Below are 26,050 nucleotides of genomic sequence, written 5' to 3' on the forward strand. Positions count from 1 at the left end.
TGTTTATTATGACATTAAGGGAAAGAAGTGTTTGGCAGCATGTACTGAACAACCACTTACATCGGGCTTTGGTGCCAAGTTAAACGGGAAGATAAACCATAATAGACAAGGAAGGTTAAAAGGCACAACTTCAGTCTATATTAATACTTGAACCCACAGTTGGACACATGGAAACTGATAGGTTCTGGTATCAATAAGGGAGAGTAGAGGAACTGATGGGCCTCCAATCTGTGTTTATATCATCCAAGGGCTCACCAGAATCAGAGACTCTGATACCAAACTGACAGGTTCTGGTATTAATAAGGGAAAGTAGTGGAAAATGACAAGGAGCAAGCTCTGCTTACAGAAAATAAAAACTGAAAATGCAGAAAACAGTAAGGGTAAAATACAAAAATCATAGAAGCAAGGAGCTATCTCTGCTAGAAATCGGATCAGCCAAAGATAAAATCCATTCATCTTGTCCAAACATAAATAGCCTGTGCATACTCCCGTACAACTTTTTTAGAAAATAAGTATTCAATCAAATCAAACCTCAGAAAAACACTAACCAAACTCAACTTCAAATTTTCTTAGTTTCTAGAGAAAAGACGTATGAAGGGGACTGTGATTTATATTTGACTGTTATGGCCATTTACCTTATTATCTTCCATGCGCCCACCGGACAAAGCATCTGAAACATATGCCCTGTAAAGGAGTTTCAAGTCCTCTATCTTTCTGTCACCATCATACTCACCACCTATTCCAAAGGTAAATTAAAGTCAACTTTAAGAGGTTAAATTAAAAACTACAGCAGAATAAAAATATAGATACAGATTCTCAGTCAGGAAACTTACCCCCTAAAGAAATTGGACCAACACCACGGGCAAAACGATCCACATCTGAGTGGTTCCTAAATGAGATGAGTAAATTATTGAGTGCCAATAGGCTGTCCAGCTCTTCAACTGCTTGGTTAACTCCTGGACTGAAGAAGTTAAGTTGATTAGAAGGCGCCAAATCTACAGGAATTACTATGGTTCCTCAATGGGTATGGTACCCAAGGTTAGTTGTCAAGCATTTATTGAATGCTGATTTCATAATAAATGTTTACAAATAACCAATAGCCAATGAAATGTTTGACAACTCATCTTGATATCTAGCATAGAAAAATTGGGTAAAAGAACTTTCACTCAAATGTAAATTTGCACATTGCTTAAATTCACAAAATTTAAGAACTAAACAGTAACACTGAGGAAACAAATGACAACAAAAAGCATCTCCAAAATTCAAAAACTAGCATAGTAGAGTCTTTTGAGACATTAACATGCCAAGGCAGGTTCAATCATTAATGAAAACCCGCAATGATCAAATTCCCCAAAGAATAGAATACTTAAAGTCAGGAAAGCCATCAATATTACTAAATTGGATATTCAAGAACATGACTATAAGATATACTTTTTTGAGAACTAGGAAACTTACACAGCTCTTGTTCGAGATTTAAGTGTACCAAGTGCAGCGGAAATATTTTCCTCAGCCAATTTCCTTGCACGCTCTTTAAACAAGTTCTCAGCAAGCTACAAAGGAAATTTTTCTTTTAATTAATCAATTGATTAAACTACCCCAAGGAACTCTTTGATGGGAAGAGAAAGGGGTTTACCCCTATACAAGTTATGAAAGAAATGAAGAAAATGCACCTCATCAGAAAGGCGACACAAGCGCTGTGCTTCTCTGAGTGTAACAAGTTGTCCCTCATCAATAACTGCCAAGAAATTATTGGTTAGCACTTCTGGACGCAAACTCAGATCACAATTTCTAAAAAATGTATGGAATGAAATTATTTGCATTTCAAAAAATTGCTATACAATGAATTATTCGCCTGGAAAGCAGTAATTTTAGAGGATTATATAATAAACAGTATCAAGTCAGATGAATGCAACCAGAACTTCTAAGGCTTTAATTTTATATGTGCATGCACAATTATAAAAGGAAGAGTATCATTTACATTCATTTCTTGTCACTATTATACATACATGGGGTTGATGCCAATTAAGAGTGTGCCAAACTATCTTCTCATTAACAAATGAAGCCTAAATAAAGACCTAGGGATCTAGGCACATTACACAATTACCTCTGCCAACTGATTTCAGCTTGGAAGCATACAAACGTTGGGCATTGTCACGTATAGCTACTTCAACCTGGTAAAAAGATTACTTCCACATAGTCAAAAAAACACCATGACAACTAAAATAATAACAATGATGAAAATTATATGTTTTGTGTTGGAACCTACTCCCTGTTCATATTAAAGAGTTGAATTGGTAGAAATTAAACCATACCATTCAGTATGTCATTATTGACAAACGTGGCAAAGTGCAATTCATGCAGCAAATTTGTACTACTTTTCAGGCAATACCTATACACAGTCATACAACTATGCACCCAGAGTCCTAACCTAATTTCTTATTAGTTATCATAGATACAACTCACATTACACAGGGATAGACCAGGCACACCAATTGGAAGAAAAGTAATAAATACCTGGGAATCAGTGACCTTGAAAACCCGCTTCCAGGGAAGAAGGAAAGATGAAGCTTCTCCAAATACAAGATTAGAAACATATATCAACTTCTGAAAAGCCTGCACTGGAGGCTCTAACAATGGTCAAGCTCCGATTATTCATTCAGACCCCAAAGGTATTACCATCTATCAGTTAAGGCAATAGTACGCTGACTTACCCGGCGTTGCTCAATATCGGCCTCACGATCCCCAACTTCCAGTCTTTGCCTAAAAAATCTCCTACCAATCTGAGGATAAAAAACAAGCACCAAACCAGTAAGATACAGAGCTTCTTTGAACTCTTTCACTCATGACAATAAATTCATTCAATTTCTACACAAATCTGCACAGTTAACACAAGAATACCTCAATATGCGTAGCAGCTGCATCAGGGTCATCAATTCCTAAAGAATTTTTAAAATTGGCAATCTTATCAACCTCGTCACCTCTAAGTTCCTCCCCACCAGGAGGAAGCACACGAGACACAAACCTGAACAATACAATTTAAAATATAAATTCATCCTTCAATTTCAATGCAGAATCTAAAGCCAAATCATAACACACTCCCGCACATGCGAAAAACTCAATACAAAAACTAATCGGTCAATTATCACTCACTCAGCATAGATATCAGATATCTCAGCTTTAAATGCCTCGTCTTGCTTGTTCACACCATACCTGAAAAATGAAACCAATTCAAAATCAACAATTTCTAGCATCAACAAAGCCCTAATAAAACAAGTTATAATATCAATTGAGACTAACTTGTTAGCAATGGCTTCAATATCTTCCTTCTTCAACTTAGCAGGGTCGTCGAACCCGGCAACATAGTTGTGCAAATTCACAGCTGCGACTTGTGGAGCCGCCGCGTTTAAAGCATAAGCAGCTGCGCCGCCAGCAGCACCAAGAGCTAAAGCACCGCCAATTGCCGCGTTTTGGCTTCCGCCAAACCTCGAGCCCAGGCCATACCCTGCAGCCACAGCACCAGCAAGGAAGACGGCGGAAGTGGCTAGCCTCGCCGGCGGCGAAAGCTTATCGACTAAAACTTCGATTCCCTTGAGCTCCTTCGGAGGTCGCGGTGGCGGCGCAGAGACTGTGCTATCACCGTCGGAAGAGGAAGAACAACGAGGGTATGAGACCCTAAAACGACGCCGTTGAGTGAGGGGAGGGTTTAGTAAAGGAGAAGAAAGTAGAAGAGAACGGTGGGTGTATGAAGAAGAAGGGGTGAGCGTTGAAGGATTCATTGTTCACTCTGATACGACGTCGTGTGATTGAACAAAGTGTGGAGAGATTTGGTATATAGGGTTTAACGAAAGTGAATGGAGAAAGAAGGGTGAAAAAAGAAGATAAACGGGATAATGATAATGTTGTTGCCATTGGGGTATTCCTTGTTAATATATAATATATGACTTGGCTGGGTGGCTAGGGGAATATTGAAAAATTTGATGTAATTTTCACTGTTATAATAAGGCTGGAAAAACGAATCGAGTCGAAGAGGAATGCAGTTCGTTTCAACTCAATAAGGATTGGATTAGCTTAGAATTTGACTCAAGTTTGATACGAATTATTTTTTTAGCTCGAATTCAACTCATTAAAGTTTACGAAATGTTCAGTTCAGTTCAAATAGTTAATTTGGACAGCTCAAATAACTAATAAAATTTTGAAAAAATACTAAAAACTTTCTCATATATATATAAATATAATTTTATTTATATATATATAATAATAATAAATATAAAAAATAATGTGTGGATGACAATAAACTTAAAAACTAATTTATATATATAATCAATTCATGAACCAAACGAGTCAAACTATATTAAAGTCAAGTTCAACTCGTTCATTTAACGAGCTAAATTTTCAGCTCATTTAGTTCATGAACCAAATTTATCGAGTTTTGAACAAATACCGAATTAGTTCAGTTTATTGTTCATCCTACTTATAATAATACAAAATGAACATGGACAATTTGGATATTTTCGTCTCAGATGTATTTTTATTTGCTAATTATTACAATCCAATCAAAATGCTATTTACACAAACTATTAATTTACCAACACTAATTTTGTGACCTGAAGTTCTTTCTGATTTTATTTTGTATAGAAAACATGGTTATTGAAAATTAAATTTTAAATTCTATCTCAATTTTGGACCTCATAAGTCATGAGTGAATTTTTTTACATATGTAGTTGGTAGGTGTTTTAAATGGGTGAGACTCCTCTCCATTAACAGAGAGGCAAATGCAATTTTTTTCTTTAGTTTGAAGGATAAATTTGTTTTATTATAATAAATATAAAAACATAAATATAAAAACATATCACATTTCATTTGGTTTTTGGTATCACTTGTCTCTTCATTACTAGAGAGGAGTCGTTTTAAATATACTTGCACCCCATTGGGGTTAACTAGAAAAAGTGAAGCAATAGTTAACAACGATAGTTTAGAATTTATATCATCTTAAGATGAAGATAATTTCACCTCATTTTCCAACATTATAGATAATTTCACCTCATTTTCCAACAGTATAGATAATTTCAACTTCCTTATTTGATGGAAAGAAGAAAAATAAGATGAAGATAATAATTTGCTAATTTCATTAATTTTTGCTATCCAGTATATGAGAATGGAAAAGGGTGTAAAAGAAATAAAATAATGTACATTCCCATTTATATTATTTTCCATATTAATATTTGACAGCTATTCACAAATGATTATAAGCTATTGAAAGATAACCATAAAACTATAATACATTCAATTATTTGTTTATAATTTTCATTAACTAACTGTTTACGTAACATTAGCCATATGGGTCAAGTGAAGGGCACTCCTCCATTGATATTGAGTGAATATAATATGAATATTGTGTTCATTAATCAGTTTTGTTCTTCCACCATATTTGTTTCGAATGTTTCATGAATATGCTAAAATTTTATTTTTTCTCATTCATATTTTCAAAAATTGTAGATTTTAATTTATAGCAATGTTTTAATAATTTTACTTTAATGTTAATTATATGTAACTTAAATAACATAATATAACACTGCTGCTTAAATTTTATTGATGTTATGAAATTTGTTTTTGAATTATTTTGGAATTTTCTCATTTTCATTTTTAAAAAAATACATCGGGGGTCGCCAAGGGTCGAAGCCCATCCTATCCCATATTTAGAAATACAATACATAATATTTTATTAATGTGCATGCCCATTTTTAACATAATGTACCATTAAGTAATTACAAGTAGGGCAACCAAAATTGCTAATGTTATGCCTACCACTATAAGCCAGAATGTATAGTTTTTCGTTTTGATCTAGATTCCAAACTCCACTTGAGACTTGCAAGGCATGACGTTAGTAAAATCTGTTATCTCATACTTAATATTATTTTATGTGTCATGATATTGTAATCGGTCAAAAAATTATCTAAAAATTAAATTTTAATTTAATATATTTTTTCAATCAGTCACAAAGTCATAACATATGGAGTAACAAACTTAATCAAAGATGTTTTGTGAACTCATGAAAGACATTTGGAAAGACATTTAGGAATTTCTATTCTCTCATGTCATTTTTTCTTCTCAGGTGACCTTACATAGATACAAATAGATATGCACAGGCTATACATAAAATTTCAGAAGTCTTCAAACTTCTTTATCTTTATATATTTCTTTTACCTTTATATATTTTTCCTATACAAAATTACAGAGAAGAAAAATGACTCTAGAGAATTTGCTAAACAGTGTAGAGTGTCAATTGCATTCGTCTCATATATGATACAATTTCAGTGGGAATACTATTCCCTTAACATTAAACTTCTAGCAAAGATAATTTGGCGATTTCACCATATTATATTAATTATTACAATTCATACTCACAAATTTTTTAATTACCAGAACCACTTTTATGAAATCAAACATTTATCCATTTATTAGTACTAATCAAAATATTCAGTATATCAGTTTTGTAGAAGTTGGAATAAGAAGTTAAGTTATGCTCTGTTACATTAGCTTTTCAGTTTCTTCCAACTTGTGATAGAGAAAACACAATACTGAGTTTTGTAGCAATGATTTTGACTCATTCACTTCCATTCTCACGAGTATCCCCATCCACAAACCCAACCCTAAACCCTAATATACCTCCAACATTGTTCTTCAGGTGCTCTTCTTCTTCTACTTCTTCTTATTCTTCAACCCATTCCCCTTCTCCTTCAAAGTGGGACCCTTTTCTCAAGAAGAAAGTAGTCATGAGAGTTGGATATGTTGGCACCGATTATAGAGGTAAATCCACCCCTTTTTCTATTTTGAAATTCTTTTTTTCTTTCCATTTTTATTTTTAATTTTCCAAGTTTTGCAGCCATTTAATTTCATAAAGTTATTTATAGGTCTGCAAATACAACGGGATGAACATGAATTATCCAGTGAGACCCTTCTTCTTCCTTACTATTGTACATTTCTAGTGTTTTTATGTAATTGCATTGAACAGTACTTAAATTCCTACGATGTTATGACTTATGATCTATTAAGTAACTGCAGTGAAGTTTTATTGTCTTTGTTATTTGAATTTATCCTGTTCAAATTATAGTTACATGGTTACTTCATTTAGCCTACCTACTGGGTTTGGCGCACCGCGTAGTGGGTTTCAGATAAAAGATGTCCTAAAAAGTGAGGAACAACATAGAACTGGTTACTGCGAAGCATGTAACTATGGTTCAAAGTTTGATGTTAACTATGATTACTAGCATACCCTTAAATTAGCCTAGTTGGTGTTTAAGGAGTCTTGCTAAAGCATTACAATTTTTGAATGATGCAGCCATTGAGAAAGAACTCGAAATCGCTATCTTCAAGGCTGGTGGCATCCATGATAGTAATTTTGGGGACCTGGACAAAGTTAAATGGGGCCGGAGTAGCAGAACAGATAAAGGAGTAACCTTCTTGTTGTTCCCTTTCTGACGATTATTTATAAAGTTGGTTGTTGATATTATATTCATATATTTTAATTTTGTTCCATTTTTATGATATGCATAGGTCCACTCTCTAGCAACAATGATCGCCTTCAAGATGGAAATTCCTGAGAATGCTTGGAAAGGAGACGATGATGGTGTTGCGCTTGCAAACTGCATTAACTCCTATCTTCCTCACACTATAAGAGTTTTTAGTGTATTGCCTTCTAAAAAGTAAGACTATTAGTTTCTTGTTGAGTATATTTATATGTAATGCTCGATTTTGTCAAGGTTATGCTTTATCTGACTTTCTTTTCTTATATCTTGATTGTGGAGTAGCAGTACATTCACATGCTCCTATAAATTAATCAAGCGAATAGTTATTTTGTTGTATTTTATATTTCAATTTCAGTTTTCACGTCTCATTGTTTTTTCTATATTATTAGATATTTGATTAGGGGTGCTATAGTAACATTTGTGAACAAGTAGGAAATTTGTCTTTGGGCATCCTTGAGGTCTTCTGTGCCATATATGTAACTAATATCTGCCACAAAACTATGACTTCTATCAATTAGTTGGAAAATCAGATACCCCGATTTGCTTCACATGTCATGCAAGTATTATATAAAGGCCTGTATGTGTTGTGTTTGTATGAAAATTTTCAGAATGAAATTTTCAGCCATTGGAACACATAAAGAAAGCACTTGTGGCTGTGATTTTTCAAGTGACCCATAATGTAAAAGGGTTCCTTATTTTTTAATTGATGCCCTCACACTGTTATCTTCTAACTCTAGTTTTGACTTGTTTTAGGAGATTTGATCCTAGAAGGGAGTGCAATCTGAGGAAATATTCTTACCTCCTCCCTGCTGATATTATAGGAATCCAGAGTCATTTTAGTCAGGATGAAATTGATTTTCATATTTCTGAGTTCAACAGCATACTTAACGTTTTTGAGGTATACCATTTTTCATTGTTTTCTTGTTGTTGTCGAATTATCCATTTGCCTTGCATACCTAACAGATTTAGTCTAGTTAGGAACTTGGAATAAACAGGAGTTAAGATAGATCTCCCCTGATTGATCAAATTGAATTTGAAATACATGGTTCTTTATGAAGCGAAATCTTGAACTAAAATGTCAGCTTGTTGTCAGCTCAGAGTATTGAAAGAATGTTTCTTCTTGGATTAAGATATTGAAAGATTTTTATTTGTTGCTCTTTAAACTTATGTGCTAATTAAGTTGTTTATTTCATCTTTTCCTGATAATGCCATTAGTTGTTAGCCTTGTTTTCAGTTACAGGATGTATCTAACGTTCCTAATAATGGTAAGAGAAATAATATTAATTATTCACTTCAAAAAGTTATTTGTTTATTCCTCCTTTTTCTCATTCATGTTGAAATGGTGACACAGGTTCCAACATGGACCTCCTGTAAACTTACACAAATCCATCCCCAGTGGCCCTCCCTCTCTGGGTGGCCTTTTCTTTTAACATTTCTTAATGTGAAATATTGCCTTGCTGTGTATGAATATACTCCTGGATTGGAAAAACAATATTAAATATTGAGATTTTGTACTTGTTATTTTCAAGCTGAACTCAATCCTTTATTTAAGATTTCTGTTTAGTGCAGGTTTGCTCTATTCTGTCCATTTGCTATGTGCATGAGACAAACTTAGATCTGAGCGGGGGACTATTCATGTATTGTTAGGAAGTGAAATGGTTCATGCATAAAATATTTAAAGTTATGCATTTATTTACTTATCATTTGATATTATGTTGTAGGGTGAGCATCCTTTCCATAATTACACTGTTCGGTCGAAGTACAGGAAAAAATATCATACATGGCGGCGGCGAAATGGTGGTGTGTCAGACATAACAAAATCACCCAGTTCGGTATCAGCTTGTCAATCAGAAAGTGAGGAAAGTGATGATGATGATTTTGTGAATAGTAGACCAACCACTGTAAGTGAAAAGGAACAGAGCCACAAGTCTTCAGAGTGTAGCGAATCAAATGCTTTGAGAGATCAAAAATCTAGTTTAGGCGTCCATGCAAGATGGTTATATGAACCTGATGAGACAGACAGGCTAAATGTTTCCCACTTTAGAAATATTTTACGTTGTTCGTGTGGAAAGTTGGAAACATCACTTGGATATAATTACATTGAGCTTCATATATGGGGAGAGTCCTTCATGCTGCATCAAGTAAGTAATGGTTCAGATTATTACAATAGTTTGCCTGTGATAACTATTACCTTGGAGCTCAAATTCTTTCATGATTAGGGGATTTAAAAATACCTTACGTCAATGATGAATCTATTTTGCTAACTTCATTATATTTTTTCCAAATTGTTTTATGATTTTATGTATCTGAATAAGACATGTATATGGCAAACTTTTATTACATGCATCATACACTTTTGGTGCCATTTTACTTGCATATCCACATTGACGAATGCTTCTTTGATTTGAAAGATGTCTACCTTTCTGTGTGCTTCCCATAATTCTGTAATGTCAAAATTAATGTAAATGGTACACTCTTGGTAGGAGATTGTTGTTGAACTGATTAAGATCTACAGCAGCCATTTTATCACTGTTGACGTTGGTAGGAAGTAGTATGTCTTGGAAATAGTAAAAATGATTAACTTCATAACTAGGGAAATAAAAAGTTGGCACTGAAGTGTCTCTTATGTGTTTATGCACTCTTACCTTGACATAACATAGTGGTTCTACTTTGGGTGCCTAAACCAGTCTTTTGCTCATTAGTCATTACATAAAGTCATAAACTGAGTACTGGGGTACCTTTTTTGCCTTTGGGTTCTTTTTCTTTTAGAAATGAGATAGTATATTAATGTCATAATTTCTTGATTCTACTAAATGAATGTACTAGTTATTGACATTAACCATACATACATTGATTGAGTTACTTGTCAGATACGCAAAATGGTTGGAACTGCTGTGGCTATAAAGCGCAACATAATACCAAGAGACATTCTTTTGTTGTCACTCATCAAGTTTTCACGAATTGTCCTCCCCCTTGCGCCGCCTGAAGTATTGATTTTGAGGGGAAACACTTTCCAAATGAGATCAAGTGCTGGAGGTTTTACACGGCCTGAAATGACGTCTCTAGTTGAATCAGAACAAATTCTCAAAGGAGTTGATGAGTTCTACGAATCTGTCATGTTGCCTGAAGTTTCAAAGTTTCTGGATTCATCAAAGTCTCCTTGGGCAAAATGGGTTGAGAACTTGCATAAGTATTCAAGCATTCCAGATGCTGATTTGGATGAGGTGAGAAAGGCTTGGAGGACATGGAAGGAAAGTTACATAGCAAAGTCAACATCAGAATCATCATAGTGCATCTATTAAGTTGTGGTAGCTTTTGCCATTTGTAGACAGAGTTTCACCAGCATTGGTTATTTGTTCTGCTTGTGTGCAAAATTTACCTCTTTTAATATTCTGCTTGATATATCATAGCATTGAAGGGCGTTTCTATCATTTGCTTAAAGTGCAGAGAATGAAAATCATGCAACATCTAGTATGCCTAATGTAAAGATTAAAATATAAGAAGTTTTACCTTTTATTTAATTTTTTAAATCTAACGGGGACCCCTTACTGTTATTGGCTGGGCTTTCTCTGCTGATCTTAGTCACATCTATAAAATTGAAATGTAATATAGCTATGGAAGAAGTAGCGATATATCCTTAAAACTGTAAAAGGTGGAGTGGATGAGAAGCAGCGCTACATTACAAGACAAGGCTCATCTCCATTAATGGAAAGACAAATGATTATTTTTACTCGTATTTTGAATGGTAAAAATGTGATTTCAAGATAAACAAAAGGATAAAAATGTTATTATATGTGATATTTTATGTGTTATTATGTAGCACTTGTCTCTCCATTAATGGAGAATATTCTTATTCGACATAATAGGCTTTGAAGTAACTATAAAAGGCTTCATATTAGATGGGTATACATCTGTTGTCCCACAAATTGTGTTAGAAAAATAGTTAATTATTAATTTTTTATCTTAAATATTTTTTTTCAACCAATCACATGCTGATGGTACATGTAGTGACATAACTTGTGGCACCCTATTAGATGCTAGGAATGCAGATCATCTCACCCAATATTTGTGTCTCATTATGTTCTAACTTAATCAAAAAGCTTTAACTAATTAAAAAAAATCATAAAAATAGAAAATAATTTATTTTTTATTATTTGTTGAAATGTGATTAATTTGAAACTAGAGATGCCATCATTGTTCAAACACTACCCCACTAGTAAAAAGTATGAACAAATTATTAATAAACAAAAAATCACTCTGTGAGTATAGGATTTGTAAAAGAATTTAGTTGTGGGATATACCATTTTTCTTCAGCTTATATAAATGTGCTGGACACTCTGACGGATAATTGTGGCAGAAGGTGGCAGAAGGAACAATGAAATACTAAAGAGGAGAACTACCTCGTAAGTGTGAAACCAGTTGGCTTATTTCTATACATTCATATTGATAATAAATTTATGATGTTATTTTCATTACTTCATTTTGCTCTTAAAGCTTAACTTCCATACAAACATTATTGTAATCAATCTGCACTGGACTTATATTGAGGCAACAACTTTGTCTCATAAATTATCATCTTTTTCAGCTGTCAAACCAAACACAAGGTCACGGAGAGGTTTTATAAGACACAACCTACAAATATTCATGTTTTTAAGTCCTAGTTGAGAGAAATGTTAATTAATAACATGCCCTCTTAACACTTGTTTAATTTGATGGACACGATAATATTTGTATAAAACTTGGTGAGTCAACAAAATATGATGGAATTATCATGTTCCCCAAATGTATTTTCTATACATATGGAAGTTGTATTATGAAAGGCACATGATATATAATGATATAGTTTTCTCCCACACTTTGACACCAATGTCACCATCACACTACCTCACAACCTCGAATGAGGATTTTCTGTCCATTAGATTGAGACATAATGAGATATAAAAAGATGGGATATGTGATCCCCATTCCACAATCTCACACTTGGACACCAATGTTACTATAACACTAAAACCATTGCACTTATCCCATCTGCACTTATTCTATCATATCATAATTCTATCATGGCCAACAAACATAGGTTATTAGCTCTATCGTATTTATAGTAAACCCTCTTCACATACACATTTGGAGTATAGATTCTGAAGTTTAAATTAATTCCTTTTTCATTAATACAAAATAATAAAAATAAAACTACATATCCCTTAACATTCAACGCTTCATCACTTGCATTGTATTTCAGAACCTCCTTAAACTCATCATTGGACATATCACATTTTGTATTTGTCGATAAGATAGAACACACCACATTAATTACCACATGCAAATCATCTTAAGATTGAGGTAAGAAGGCAATATAAAATATAAAACCACAAGAAAATTAACAGGAGGAAATTCAAAAAACTGAAAATTTCTTATTAGGGCAAAATGTCAATATCATTAGGTAGATCAATATTGTTTTGTAACTTCCCTCCAATTTTGAATAGCTTGAGAAACTACTTGCTCAACTACTTGTGCTTCCATATGACCCATATCTTCATTGTTCCCCTGGAGTGTCAACAAATAATTTATTGCGTTAGTGGCTACACCCAAATTATGTCACAACTTACATGTATAAAGATTTCATGGTACATATATTATCAAGAATATATGCATTTAATTTTCTATTTTGCATTGTACTTGTTTGTATATCACATCATTACTTTGATTCCAACTGCTTCAAAACAGAAGTTGTCCACACAAGAAACCCTAGCTTCAACCACCTCAAGATCAAGCTCTTCAAAAGCTTCCAATATGAACACCAGCAACCCCTCGCAACTTCTTTGACTCAGAACCTCTATCATAAACCCCTTCTCTTGTGCTTCAACTTTAAGCTTCTACAAAAACATTAGCAAGCACAAATTAACTACACAAAATTTTCAGAAATGGGTACAAATGGCACAATATTGATTTCAATTGAAGTCTTAGAACTAGTTTAATACTACTCAATCGCTTTGTTTTTGACTTTTCTTAAATAAATATACATATATATACTTAAAAATCACTTCTGACATTCATATTGGGTAAAAATGCTTGAATAAAAACAGCTAAAATTCAGGTTTTACAAGAAACTAAAACCTTCAATTTCTCACGAAAATATTCTGCCAGTGTTTAGAGAATCACATTTTTTTAAAGAGTAAGCAAATGGACCCTTAATTATAAGGAGTTCTTATATTATATATACCATAGGCATTGGACCACAATCAATGACTTTTTGGGCTGCAGCAACTGCTAATTGATTCAATTCTAGAAGCCTTTGCTTTAATCCTCGAATGTACTCTGATGCATCCAATATCATAGAGGTTTTACGGCGCTGCATAATAATCAACAAAATATAAAATAAAATATCCCATCATATATATATATATATATTAACAATATTTAATTATAGTAAAAAATTAAGCAGGAGGAAAGATTATAAATGGTTGATCACGTTAAGTACTGGTTTTATTCACATAAAATTAAGTGGAGAAAGCACCAAGAAGATTCGAGTAACGGGAAAGAAGTATATAGTAGAAAAGAATAAAGAGAGACAAAGAATTGAAGTAGAGAATGATCGCTGTTATATATATAAAAATGAAGCAGAATTTCAGTTATGCCTTTCTCTTAGATAAATAGAAAAGAGAGATTTTTTAGCGTAATCACCGCATGGGATTTAGTGATTGATCGAAGTCTTTGTAGGCTGCTATGCATGCCTGTTCTCCTGTGAACCCTGGCCACCATTCTCTCTCTCTCTCTCTCTCAATAATTTCTGTATATCTTATCTCTTTTGAAGATAAACTATCGATATATATAATGAAAGAAAACCAAAAGAACACAGGTGGCATATGAAAAGGACGAGATTGCAGAAACTTGTTGGTCACATGTGATTAAGATTTGGAATTACCGTATATAGGAACTGTATATTAACTTTATAAACTTCACAAGGATAAGTCTTGTTTTTTTCCTCCTCCTATATTCACTGTCACTTAAATAATTTTGTTCTTGTCACACAAGCTAATTAAGGCCTAGTTCGATAAGGCACATTTTTATGCGGTATTCGCTATAACAAATTTCTTGGTAGGGCGTGTGTGTGTGTTTTTCTTCATAAAAATTGAGTTTAACTGCAAGTAATAACTAAAAAACAGAATTTCAAGCTCTCTTTTTCTTTCCCAAGCTGCCAAAAGCTTACTTTCTTCGGTGAAAGAAGTTATCAAGCATTAATATAAATATGAAATTGTTGTAGAAATAAAAAATGAACAAAAAGCTGCATTTTTTAGCATAGATGGACTTGATTAAAAATTGGATTTTGGTTAACAAGTTCATCACAGTGTCGGAAGATGATTTTATTTCTTAAGCATTATGTTGGGGCTTCTTGTTTTAGTGGCTAACGATATAGAAATACAAAGTTTTTCAAGTAGGTGTGTCTTGTATGGTTGTGTAAAATAAGCCATTGATGTATCATTCATGCATATTATATACGAAAGAAGAAGCATGTGGGGTCATCAGTATTTAAGAGGGACACAGTATATATACGTTTCTGAAAACAAACATTCTTCCTGCATGGGAACGTGAAAATGATAAAAGAGGTGGTGATGAATGATGCATTGGCATCAATGGGGTACTATAAGTTGATTTTGCAAAGGAATCTCGATTGCTGATTGTTACACAAATCTAATATAGTACCAACTAGCAAAAGCTAAATGCAAAGAAATAACAAGTTACAGCTTTGGGTACCCTCTTTGGATCCCTCCAAGTTTTCCTCACGGGGAAGGGATTCTCTCTCTATTTTTTTGTTTGGGTTCTACTACATATGTGCCTTGTAATGTTAATTAAAGTTTGGTTTTATTATAGGTGTTGGGAAAAAAATATGCATTTGAGATAGTAAGTAGTGACATTCTGTCGTTTCTATCTTATAAAAAAGAAAGTATATATCATTCTGAGCTTAGTGGTGGCATTTTGTTATTTCTGGAATAAAATTTTGACAGAATTTTAAACCACTTTTGTCCTTGCTAAAAAAAACTTAAAAATTAGGATTGTATTGACATTACCACTTCTATTGTAGTTAACCAATAATAAAATGGTAGCCTTTCCTCTCAAGTGTCAGTGTGAACTGTGAAGCACTGAATCAATGGCACCAAGGATATATGATTTTGGGTTCATGTATGTGCAATTTGAATATTTTACTACACATCGAGTGCAATTTGAATATTTTTATTCTTTATTTTACTACACACCTTATTCTTCTTTCATGTAGATGTGATTTCGGAGGCAAATTTGCAGTATGAAGCAAGATTATTCAAAGTGTAATGGAAGCATGCATGCATGCATGGGATGCATACTAATTATAATTTTGTGACGCCTGCTCCAAATATATATATATATATATAAGATTCCTGGAATTGCTAGTTCCGAAGAAACAATTAAACAGATTAATTACATAAAAGAAACGTTCACGCATGGTTGTTGATTCACGTGATAGGCAATTGGATTTTACTACTAGTTGCAAGCCAATTATTTCATATAATCAAATCCTTTATAGGCTAATGGTGAAGTTGTGAATTTAAATTGTAAATCGCAACAATTTCTTTTTATAAGCAAAGTAAAAACTAGAAGGGAGAAACAATCATTTTCTCGATGTTGGTATTCAGTAAAAGCCAACTATTTTCATAGTCTATAATATGTATATGTGATTAAAGATACTAGAAATATTTGCAAATTGCATGGGTTAGTAGTCAGTCAATTTTTGTCTCACCCTGCATGGAAAACTATGTGCGAACTACCTTGCTAAACATGGTGCCAGAACAGCATTAGAACGTAGTTTGGGATTGACCCGAGTGGGAGTTTCATCTTTTGAAATTAATAATTTGATTTCTTTCTATACAAGTTTATTTTTTGTGGTCTTCTCTAAGTATACAAGCTTAATAATCTGTGTGCAAGCTTTATGCATAATGCACCAAAGATTATTATTATTAATCCAAAAACATTAGGCTGTTATGTAAAATACACATGAATAGTTTTACATTCCTAAGACTCTAGCATGTCCCCCTCACACAAGAGCCCCTTGGGGCTTTGTTCCCTTATAGTATAGTACTCTAAGATGCCCCTTCACTTGAAATATGGGTAATGCATGCATATCTACCATTTTATTTTGGAGAAAAAGATTTATGTACTGATATTGTTAAGTTTTATGCATTGTTATTGTATTATCCACCATTGATATTTAATTATTATTGATTTTTTAGAAAAAGTAATCCAAATGAATGATAGATGATGTAATGTATGTGTATAAATCTTTACACCAACAATGTATAGATTTTACCCTCTTTATTTTGAATGCGCATATCTACAACTAATTTAAGCATGGGCTGAAATTCAATTCTCACCTAGTTGCTTTCTAACAAGTTTGTTATCCGTTCATTACTAGACCTAAAGATGTAGATAATCTCGACTGCCTATCAAAACATATTATCTGATTTATAATAAATTAGTCCATACCAGATCTCCAATACTTAAAACTTAAAATGATCTAAATTATAGTAAGAGCAAAACTTTAGAGTACTTAACAGTATAGACTTCGATTATTAGAACAACTAATTGTTATAATATCGATTCATGTGATGGTTGGGTCTAGATCGATTCACCTTAAGAAATCTGCTTGGGCTAGGGATTTTTGTTCTCTTTCTTCTAGGGAAATTCTAATAATCTTTGGTTCTGGAATGATATTTCTCATCGTATTGGGAATGGGTCTAATACTAGGTTCTGACATGATAATTGGCTTGCTTCTATCAATCTGTCAAATAGGTTTAGAAGACTGTATTCCCCCAGTCTTCACCAAAACGCTCACGTTAATGATTTAGGCAGTTGGTATGAAGGAACTTGGACTTGGAATTTCAGATGGAGGCGTAATCTTTTTATTTGGGAACTTGAACTAATCGATTCTTTTTTGCAGGAACTTCAAAAAGGAGTTTTACAGGAAAATGCTACTGACTCATGGGAATGGCGTCATGACAAATCCAAACAGTTCTCGGTAAAATCGGCTTACGATCTGCTCACTAAGCATTACCAACAATCAACTACCTACATCAACCATCTCCGTCTTCTTTGGAAATCAAAAGCTCCCTTAAAAGTCACTACCTTCGCATGAAGACTTTTTCAGGACAGACTCCCTACTATGGTTGCTCTTCACAAGAGGGGGGTCCCTTTATCTCATGGAGGAGGTCCCTTTCGCCCTTGCTGCAACGAGTACGCAAAAACTTCTGATCATCTTTTTTTTACTTGCAATAACACTTATTCGGTTTGACAGCTTCTTTATAATTGGTTGGGTTTCAGCACATCACTTCCTTCCCAATCCATAACCACTGCACTGCTCACATGGGTATACTTTCAAACAATAATCGCTTCAATCTTTGGAGTATCATTTGGTTAGCTTCAATTTAGGCAATTTGGCTTTCTAGGAACGACTTTGTTTTCAACAGTGTCAGGCCTTCTCCTCGGAAGATTTTTGAAGCTGCAAGAGTTAACTCTTAGCTTTAGGTTAATGGTTAGATGGACAATAATTCTTTTTCTTACTCAGAATAGGTTTCTAACCCAATATCTTGTCTTAATTCCAATTTGTAATAGGTTCTTGTCTTTCTTATTTTGCTTTAATTTTTTATTCTTTTCCTTTATAATTATTTTTTATTAATATAATTTTCTTTTGCCGATCAAAAAATTTGTTATAATATCTCCTTGTTTCTCATTATTTAAGGTAGGAGAACCTCTACTGCATATCCAATCTTTTACTTTTAAAATCATATATGAACAATTAAAAATACATTGTATATTATTTTTACTTAAATATGTCATTGTGCATGTTAACAATCAATTAAAAATTTATATAAACCCACAAAGTAATAATTTACTCATTTAAAAGGAAACATAGATTAATTCAAAAAAATTACAAGTAAATTTTGTTAAGGATAAAAGAAAAAAAGATATATTAAACTAAAACAATGTATAAAGCAATAAAAATAAAAGAGTAAAACCTTACAAGGTCAACAACAAAACTCACACAACATAATTCCAAATAAGACAAAACCAAGATCTAGACCAAAAAAAGGTACCCCTAATGATATTAATTTATAGTTTTTAAGACTGAGTTCGAAATTCATTTAAATTAATACATATTCGTACATATTTGCCGCCTTGTATCTTCCTATAATTCATATTCATGATTAATCCAGTTAGTAACTATTTGATTTGTCATCTATAATATTGTGAACTCATATCTTATTTTGAGTAATTTGTAAATATATTTATGAGTGTTCACAAATTTGTGATTTTGTAACTTTTGGAACCCAGCTCTACTTTTTAAATTAAAGGAGAACCGGCTTGCCTAACTTTTTTTTCTTTATAAAAAAATTATTCGTCTCTTCTTTCTTAACTAGATCTTATCTATTATTCCATAGGTCCAACAATGATGGTAAAAGTTTGAAATGTTGGAAGAAATAAGGGAATACTTTTTTAATGATTTTCAAATAAATTCACCAGTAATTTAATAGTTTTTTATTGAGAACTCAATTGCAATTTCTAATGTATTTTATTTTATTTCAATTATTTGGAACAAATTTCTTCATAATATTTAAAATGCATTTGAATTTCAAAGAAGAAATTATAAAACAAATAACTTGCAGTCATCATTGATGTGTTCCCAACACGCTGGCGCAGATTCCCTTTTCCATCACATTTTTCCTCAACAAAATAAAAACCTTCCATTTTTATTTTGATACTAATAATTTATAGCGCAATTGTAGGGATAGGGATGAGAAAGAAAGAAGTGAAGAATTAAAGAAAGGAAGATGGAATTAGAAACTTCTTATCCAGGTTCCATTGATCATTCCCATATACCAATCGATCTCTTCGGTTCCAAAAAACACGCCGGAGTTCCACGTGGCGTACTCGCATTCGTCGATGCTTCCAGTAACATAGTCTTCAAAGTCAACAACCCGCACCCTCAAAAACTATTGCTCGATGCCTCCGCCAATCCCCTCTTTTCCATTCACCGCCTTCCCGTTAGTCTCTCACTAAACCTTCTTTTCTTTTTTCTTATTTTCATATGCCGACTTATCGACCAATAAAATAATGACAACACATTAAAATTTAGTATATTACAAAAAAACATTGTATATGTTTTCATATAAGATTTTCTCTCGAGTTAATAAGTCACATATTGGATGATAATATGGCTGGAACATTGCTTATAAGACTTGAACCACCCTCATCCTAGGAATGAAATAGCTTTGAATTAGGTTTAATGATTCTAATAATTTTGGTCATGTAAAGATTTTTCTTATGATTATGTGCACATTTTTGTGATCTGTATTGACAGAATGGGTGTTGGAAATGCTATAAGGGAGATAGCAATGAGGAGAAGGAGCTGGTTTTTAGTGTGCAGAGGACCTTGAAAACACTGTCTAGAGTTGAACTAGAGGTATTTTTTAAAGGTGAGAAGGATGGAGCATGTGATTTGAAGGTGAAAGGTTCCCCTTTCAAGAGATCATGCAATATCTATAAACATAATGAATTGGTGGCACAGGTACGTTGCTTAATCACCCTTTCACTTATGTCACTTGCTGCTAAGTTTTTAGATTGAGTTTATATAAACTTAGAATAACAGGGACTTCAATTTAAATGTGATTTAACTATCAATCTATACTGTATCAGTAAAAATGTTTCACTCTTATAGTAACTATGATGATGAACAACTAAAAGTGGTAAAAAGGTATTGAAAATCTAGGTTGTTTAGTTTTTTAATGTATACATAGTTTTTTTAGTCTCTTGTCTGTTAGAGAAAACCCCAAAAAAATACATGGATGATGCATCAACATTGTACTCATGGTAACTACCTGTGTGCAAGACTGACTGCTAAATTTGTGCTTTGGTTCCACACACACTTTCCATTTGATGTGTTGGAAATCTGGTAACTATCTTCTTCTGTCATTGTTTCCCTTTAGATGGTTGCTGCTCTGTGTGGTTCTCTTCTACTATTTTTTATAGCCGAAGTTTTTTTTATAGGAAGGGGAATGGGAAAATTGTGCTGTTCTTAATTAATCTCTTTCTGAATTTAGCTCATCGCTGTCTAACATCAGAGTAATTTCTGATGCCAAATACATGCCTGATACTGCCCATTATGCTAATTAGGTACAATTCATCTGTCCAAAATTGATCACTTACCTTTGCAAATCCTCCATAGTCGTCTTTCATTTTCAGGGAATATGGATTTTGAATTTAGGTACTTTGACTGAAGCTCTGCAAACTTCATTTTTCCCCCTAGGACTAGTGACCTTATTCTCTCCTACAGTCCTACCTCCATTTCCTTTCTTTCATTTCTCCTGGTAGCATTAACCTCACATTATACAGAAGCTGCTACTAATGAAATTGTAGTCTATCTTCACCGGCTTCTAGTACTAATATTAAAATCTAATTATACTCTTCATCACCCAAGTTATCAATCCATTTATAAGTGAATTGCCATGATGGTATGTTGACCTAATATAACTATTAAAACAAAACAAACTTCAATTTGGTTAGAGGTGGCATCCACTTTGGTGTCTGTGTATTCAGATCTCAAAACATTATTTTAGGTATTAGACATAATATGATTGAGAAAATGTGAATCAAACTGTGGCTGCTAAGTAACTCTGTCATGACTCATTAAGAATTTTGCTCATGATTTGAAAACTGACATTTTTTCTATTCCTAATGAGGGTGATATAATATGACTCTCAATATCATTATATATTATACAAATAGGGAAACAACTTCTGAAATTATAAAATATGTGAGTATCATGATAGACTCTTGAAATAGAGAGTAAATGTCTGCAATCTAGAAAGTGCATTACATTGCAGGGTATCAAAGATTGATTCTGATTTACACTTTGTGCAGAGTAGCCTGATGTACAAGCTTCACCAAATATTTGTCAGCAGGGATAAATTTCGCCTCACAATTTTTCCTGAAACTTTGGACCATGCTCTTATTGTGGCTCTGTTTGTAATATTTTTAAATGGTAGAAAATAGTATCACTAACATACGAATGCAATTGCAATTCATTTTAAACAATTACACGAGTCTTAACTTGAGCTCAAAGACAAAAATTGTTGATGTATTATCTCTCTTTCTTTATCTGCATCACTGACACAGATTTATGCTCATAACTTTACTTGGCAGTTTGTAATGGATGGCCAATGGGAGGAAATAAGACATTGTTCCTTATAAGAAGAATTAAAGGTTGTAATATATTCTGATTTAGTTTCAACTAGTGGGAGATTCTTGTCCTAACCATTTTCATTGTTATAGTACTAAGAAGCTTATGAGACATTTTTCTTCATCCATATATGAGATCATATTTCAGCATTCTCTGTATCACATTTCACATTGTCTAATATATGCTTTGGGGCACTAAAGATATTTTAGAGGTAAGAGTTGAGATTAGAATGAAGCATAGACTGCTAAAGGCTCATCGATTCATATACTTGGACTAAAATCAGTTTCTACGATCAAGTTATTTATTTATTTATTTCCAGATCCTCAAACTTATAAGAAATTGAACATAGTTGCAGATCTCAAGCCTGTCTCCCTCTTCTCCTTTTGCCATTTTCTATAGAAACAATCGAAGGGTTAATAAAGTTGCAATGTTGAACTCTTATAGTCCAAGCGATCTAATTATTTTGGATTAAACAGAAACCAAGTCAATATCACCTTAATCATTTAACAATAACTATAGATAATAAGTATCACATCTCTTTTCCTTCTCCCATTTTACTCTCACCAAACAAAGGCTTAAATTATTTTTATGTTTTATTTTGCCCCAACTTCATTAATATTCCTATTATACCCGTTAATGAGGGGTATTTCATTAATTTTGGTTCGTAAAGTTCCCCCTTTTGCAAAATGATACTTGCATAGGTTTTGTTTCAAATGGGTTAGGCCCATTTTATAAAATTAGAAATTTTCCAAGGAAAGCCCAAATAAACAAAACAACGTTGTCACTGATCTTTCTTTCCCATTGTACTAGTACTAGGTCTCCACCACCGCTCCTCCACCTTCATACAATGATGCTTTCAGGGGACATACCTCCGAACCAAACCATTTACATCAAGAATCTCAACGAAAAAATTAAGAAAGAAGGTAACTTCATTCCTTCCCTCGCTTCCTTAACCTTTTTTGTCATTTCTAAAACCCTCATATCTGTTACCAACTGTTTTCTGTGTTCACTGCGTTTTTTTGGAACTTGCTGATGTTGAAACTATGTTTGTAAATTTTAACGTGTCTCTGAATTGAGTTTGTGATTTCGGGCTGTTATATGATTTGGTGGCAGTATCAGTGCCTAGAAACTTCAACTAGGGTTATGTTTCACGCTGAATAAGGGTAAATGTGTACTTGGTTTAGAAGCTTTGATTCAGTTCTTTATTATTGTGAAATTTGTTTGTTTGTTGTTGTGTGGGGAACATAATTAGGGTGGGCATGTCTCAAATGGACAATATGGAGTTTATAAATAACAATGCACTCAAATGAATATATATATATATATATCTTGCCCGAATCTTGCCCATGATTTTGCATTACAGATATTGTAATAATTTGATATGTTTGTTGCTTCTTTTCTATATAACTTTCGGGTTTCTTGTAATCTTACAATTGCATTCCGTTTTTTTTTTTGTTAATTTGGCAGAGTTGAAGAGATCTCTGTATTGCCTATTCTCTCAATATGGAAGAATATTGGATGTTGTTGCTTTAAAAACACCTAAGCTTCGAGGACAGGCATGGGTTTGCTTTAGTGAAGTCACTGCTGCCAGTAATGCGGTGCGGCAAATGCAAAACTTCCCTTTTTATGACAAACCTATGGTAATCAAGTTATATTACTATTGATGTTTTCCTTTCCATTATGCTCATGAATCTGTTATGTCTTATTTCAAACCTTTTGGAACTTTTTTATTGCTATTCAGGCTATCTTACTGTTTCTGATCTCAAATCTTTTAGTTTCTCTTAATTCTCGTCAATCACAAGTTTATGTTCATACCAAAATGTTTCTGACTTAAATACTCTTTTCCAATTTTCTTTGTTCCCAACATTTATTGCTCTTTAGGCAGCATGTTCGCTATCAAGATGAGAGAAAAATATTGATGGCAAATTATGGCTCTTTCTTCACCCTTTCCCTATAAAGTGGTTTTGTATTTGATTTGTCTATCTTACTATCAATAGGATGCATCTAAGGTTTTTGTGTGAATAACTTCATGCAGCGAATTCAATATGCTAAAACAAAATCAGATTGTATTGCTAAAGAAGAGGGAAGTTTTGTTCCAAGGGAAAAGAAAAAGAAACAAGAGGAGAAAGGTGAGTGGTTGTCATTTATGGTTTCCTTTCAATCCTGAGTCTCCCCCATGTTTTTGAATCATACTTCAGAACTCTTGTATGTTGTATGTATTGTTAGCAGTTGTCATTTCTGTTTGAAATTGGCCAGTCATAATTTTGTAAAATAAAAAACTAATAATATGATTGCTTGGTGGGAGTGTGGATAGGCAATTTGGAGTGGCAATAGCCCCACCCATTGGTGGATTGTATCATATTCTTAATTCTAAATTAAGTAATTTATAATATGCTTGAGTCGTACATGAATTTCCTGTTGTTCCTTATGCCTAGTTCAAGATTTCGAAATTTTCATTCAACTTACTATTATATGTAAAAGATGTGTAGATTAACCCATCCTCCTGCCACCCCTGCACCAAAAAATGAGGTAGCTTTATGGATGTAGTTAAAGGTGTGTGTGATTTTCGTTTTGGAGGGTAAGGGAAGGTTGGATCTGCCTTCTCCCATTACTTTTTATCTTGTTGCATTAGAGTCGTTATTAGTTCGTTTGTTGATTTGTTAGTAATTTCTTATTGTTTGATCCGCATACTTTTGCTTGTTCAGCTGATAGAAAACGTCGGGAAGATACACAGCAATCTTCTGTGCCAAATGGAACACATGGTGCAAGTAATGGTGGCCCAACTGTAAGTTCCTTTAATCAATTTTACTTTACCTATCGATGGCAAAGAGTTTTTATTGATGTGATTGTGAACATAGCAATTTCTTCTCTCCCTGCAACAAAGTTTAGAGCATTGGATCAATGTGAGCATGGAAGAAACTAGTGAAATAAAAGAACAATGATTATTGGTCATATTTTTTTAACTATTTGTCTCTGGTTATAATGGGTGGTAATATTGAATTTCATGCACTGATCTAATTTATCTTTCTGATATTACTTGACTAAAATATATCATCTGCAGGCCTCATTCCGTCAAGGATCTAGTGCCCAAGAAGCATCTCCTCCCAACAATATTTTGTTCATAGAGAATTTGCCTCATGAAACTACTGGTAGGATGCTTGAAATGCTCTTCGAACAATACCCAGGTTTTAAGGAAGTGCGCTTGATCGAAGCAAAGCCTGGTATCGCATTTGTAGATTTTGAAGATGAGGTGCAATCATCTATGGCTATGCAGGCTCTTCATGGCTTCAAAATCACCCCTCAAAATGCCATGATTATAACCTTTGCTAAGAAGTAGCTAATCAATTTTCATCTGCCTGATACTTTTCCAACTCTTGGCTGTATTTGTGGGACGGGGTACATGAGAGGAGATTTTTGCATACTGTAGTATATCTTCTATGAACTAATTGCAGGAGCTGTAAGTTTAAAGGAACTAAGAAACTGGCAGAAACAATGTGAGAATTTATCCACATTTGTGGGAAGATTAAGATAGTGCTGGTATGGCTATCGAATGTATGTGGATTGTTTAAATTTTCTCAGTAAAAGATGTCCTTGTTTACTTTGCAAGTTAGGTTCTACTAGCTGATTGTTCAGCCTGGATTAGACTCCCAATGGCTGTTATAGAACTTTTTCTTTTAATGCATCTTGCACTTTAACTTTGTGAGTGTACATTAGAGGAGCTCAACCTTAGTACATTGGGTATAATGATCTTAAGCATTCATCATATTCTATGGTCAAAACTGATGCACATTAAATAAAATGTACATTAGAAGAGTCTGACCCTAGTTTTCTTACCATAGTCGCCTGAATACCTAATGACAAAAGTGATAAATGAAACTATTTAAAAACACTCTAAAAATGCCTATAACTTTTTTGAGCCAGGGTATAGTTTAGCTGTCCATGTTGTTAGTTTAGATCTAAGAAGAATAAATCTTAAAAGTACCATCAAATTTTCAATATCAAGTTACGTGTAAGTACATCTAATTTGTTTCATGAAAAGGTTAACTATAATCTTTACAATTTTTTAATTATATTTCATAATTCACATGTCATCAAAGGAAAAGCCAAGTATGCAAATGGCTAAAGAAGAATTTCAATGAAAAAGTATGTTGTTTCTCCGTACCGTGTGCACTTGGAAGTGTACTATCCTACCTCAGATAAACACTTCCCATATATAGCCTTGGGATGCTCTTTTTTGAAATACCCAATATATCCCTCAACT

At 33.4% G+C, this 26,050-nt stretch overlaps 5 protein-coding genes across 6 annotated transcripts in view; 3 read left to right on the top strand and 2 right to left on the bottom strand.

The window, feature by feature from the left end:
• LOC109360588 (protein TIC110, chloroplastic-like) overlaps positions 1-3,906 on the bottom strand; it is a 7,702-nt gene extending 3,796 nt beyond the window's left edge. Inside the window, exons 1-10 of the mRNA XM_019605584.1 lie at positions 3,298-3,906; positions 3,151-3,210; positions 2,899-3,022; positions 2,712-2,780; positions 2,515-2,613; positions 2,105-2,171; positions 1,671-1,735; positions 1,456-1,550; positions 834-961; positions 636-736 (exon numbers count right to left, since the gene is read on the bottom strand). Of these exons, the coding sequence (XP_019461129.1) occupies positions 636-736; positions 834-961; positions 1,456-1,550; positions 1,671-1,735; positions 2,105-2,171; positions 2,515-2,613; positions 2,712-2,780; positions 2,899-3,022; positions 3,151-3,210; positions 3,298-3,776 (1,287 nt within the window). The 5' untranslated portion in view covers positions 3,777-3,906. The remainder of the gene's footprint in view (positions 1-635; positions 737-833; positions 962-1,455; positions 1,551-1,670; positions 1,736-2,104; positions 2,172-2,514; positions 2,614-2,711; positions 2,781-2,898; positions 3,023-3,150; positions 3,211-3,297) is intronic.
• On the top strand, positions 6,505-10,957 carry LOC109361367 (putative tRNA pseudouridine synthase). The gene is made up of 7 exons (XM_019606850.1): positions 6,505-6,807; positions 6,912-6,947; positions 7,340-7,452; positions 7,555-7,703; positions 8,280-8,424; positions 9,248-9,667; positions 10,397-10,957. The coding sequence occupies exons 1-7, from the start codon at positions 6,594-6,596 to the stop codon at positions 10,814-10,816; spliced, it is 1,497 nt and encodes a 498-aa protein (XP_019462395.1). The 5' UTR covers positions 6,505-6,593; the 3' UTR covers positions 10,817-10,957.
• Positions 12,731-14,333, bottom strand: LOC109360613. The gene is made up of 4 exons (XM_019605636.1): positions 14,208-14,333; positions 13,747-13,875; positions 13,226-13,399; positions 12,731-13,070 (listed from the first exon to the last, which is right to left on the bottom strand). The coding sequence occupies exons 1-4, from the start codon at positions 14,283-14,285 to the stop codon at positions 12,972-12,974; spliced, it is 480 nt and encodes a 159-aa protein (XP_019461181.1). The 5' UTR covers positions 14,286-14,333; the 3' UTR covers positions 12,731-12,971.
• Positions 19,248-21,938, top strand: LOC109360612 (protein LURP-one-related 7). Of its 2 annotated transcripts, none has more exons than XM_019605635.1 (3): positions 19,248-19,594; positions 19,912-20,118; positions 21,476-21,585. In XM_019605635.1, the coding sequence occupies exons 1-3, from the start codon at positions 19,382-19,384 to the stop codon at positions 21,515-21,517; spliced, it is 462 nt and encodes a 153-aa protein (XP_019461180.1). In that variant the 5' UTR covers positions 19,248-19,381; the 3' UTR covers positions 21,518-21,585. The 2 variants fall into 2 exon arrangements, with proteins under 2 accessions (XP_019461180.1, XP_019461179.1); XM_019605634.1 differs by having other exon boundaries at positions 19,253-19,594; positions 21,471-21,938.
• LOC109360611 (U2 small nuclear ribonucleoprotein B'' 2-like) lies at positions 22,563-25,387 on the top strand. Its single transcript, XM_019605632.1, has 5 exons — positions 22,563-22,712; positions 23,257-23,429; positions 23,825-23,918; positions 24,495-24,574; positions 24,851-25,387. The coding sequence occupies exons 1-5, from the start codon at positions 22,637-22,639 to the stop codon at positions 25,124-25,126; spliced, it is 699 nt and encodes a 232-aa protein (XP_019461177.1). The 5' UTR covers positions 22,563-22,636; the 3' UTR covers positions 25,127-25,387.

The sequence above is a fragment of the Lupinus angustifolius genome, chromosome LG11 (assembly GCF_001865875.1).
Source record: "Lupinus angustifolius cultivar Tanjil chromosome LG11, LupAngTanjil_v1.0, whole genome shotgun sequence".
Lineage (NCBI taxonomy): Eukaryota > Viridiplantae > Streptophyta > Magnoliopsida > Fabales > Fabaceae > Lupinus > Lupinus angustifolius.

What these genes read in the sequence shown, in the direction of transcription:
- LOC109361367 (XM_019606850.1), top strand. Translation starts at nt 6,594, where the DNA reads ATGATTTTGACTCATTCACTTCCATTCTCACGAGTATCCCCATCCACA. An exon ending in TGTTGGCACCGATTATAGAG is followed by an intron (nt 6,808 to 6,911) that starts GTAAATCCACCC and finishes AGTTATTTATAG; the next exon opens with GTCTGCAAATACAACGGGAT. An exon ending in GCATACTTAACGTTTTTGAG is followed by an intron (nt 8,425 to 9,247) that starts GTATACCATTTT and finishes ATTATGTTGTAG; the next exon opens with GGTGAGCATCCTTTCCATAA.
- LOC109360613 (XM_019605636.1), bottom strand. Translation starts at nt 14,285, where the DNA reads ATGGTGGCCAGGGTTCACAGGAGAACAGGCATGCATAGCAGCCTACAA. An exon ending in CAATCACTAAATCCCATGCG is followed by an intron (nt 13,876 to 14,207) that starts GTGATTACGCTA and finishes ATTATTATGCAG; the next exon opens with CGCCGTAAAACCTCTATGAT. An exon ending in ATTGTGGTCCAATGCCTATG is followed by an intron (nt 13,400 to 13,746) that starts GTATATATAATA and finishes ATGTTTTTGTAG; the next exon opens with AAGCTTAAAGTTGAAGCACA.
- LOC109360612 (XM_019605634.1), top strand. Translation starts at nt 19,382, where the DNA reads ATGGAATTAGAAACTTCTTATCCAGGTTCCATTGATCATTCCCATATA. An exon ending in TTTCCATTCACCGCCTTCCC is followed by an intron (nt 19,595 to 19,911) that starts GTTAGTCTCTCA and finishes CTGTATTGACAG; the next exon opens with AATGGGTGTTGGAAATGCTA. An exon ending in ATAATGAATTGGTGGCACAG is followed by an intron (nt 20,119 to 21,470) that starts GTACGTTGCTTA and finishes CACTTTGTGCAG; the next exon opens with AGTAGCCTGATGTACAAGCT.
- LOC109360611 (XM_019605632.1), top strand. Translation starts at nt 22,637, where the DNA reads ATGATGCTTTCAGGGGACATACCTCCGAACCAAACCATTTACATCAAG. An exon ending in CTTTTTATGACAAACCTATG is followed by an intron (nt 23,430 to 23,824) that starts GTAATCAAGTTA and finishes AACTTCATGCAG; the next exon opens with CGAATTCAATATGCTAAAAC. An exon ending in CAAGTAATGGTGGCCCAACT is followed by an intron (nt 24,575 to 24,850) that starts GTAAGTTCCTTT and finishes TATCATCTGCAG; the next exon opens with GCCTCATTCCGTCAAGGATC.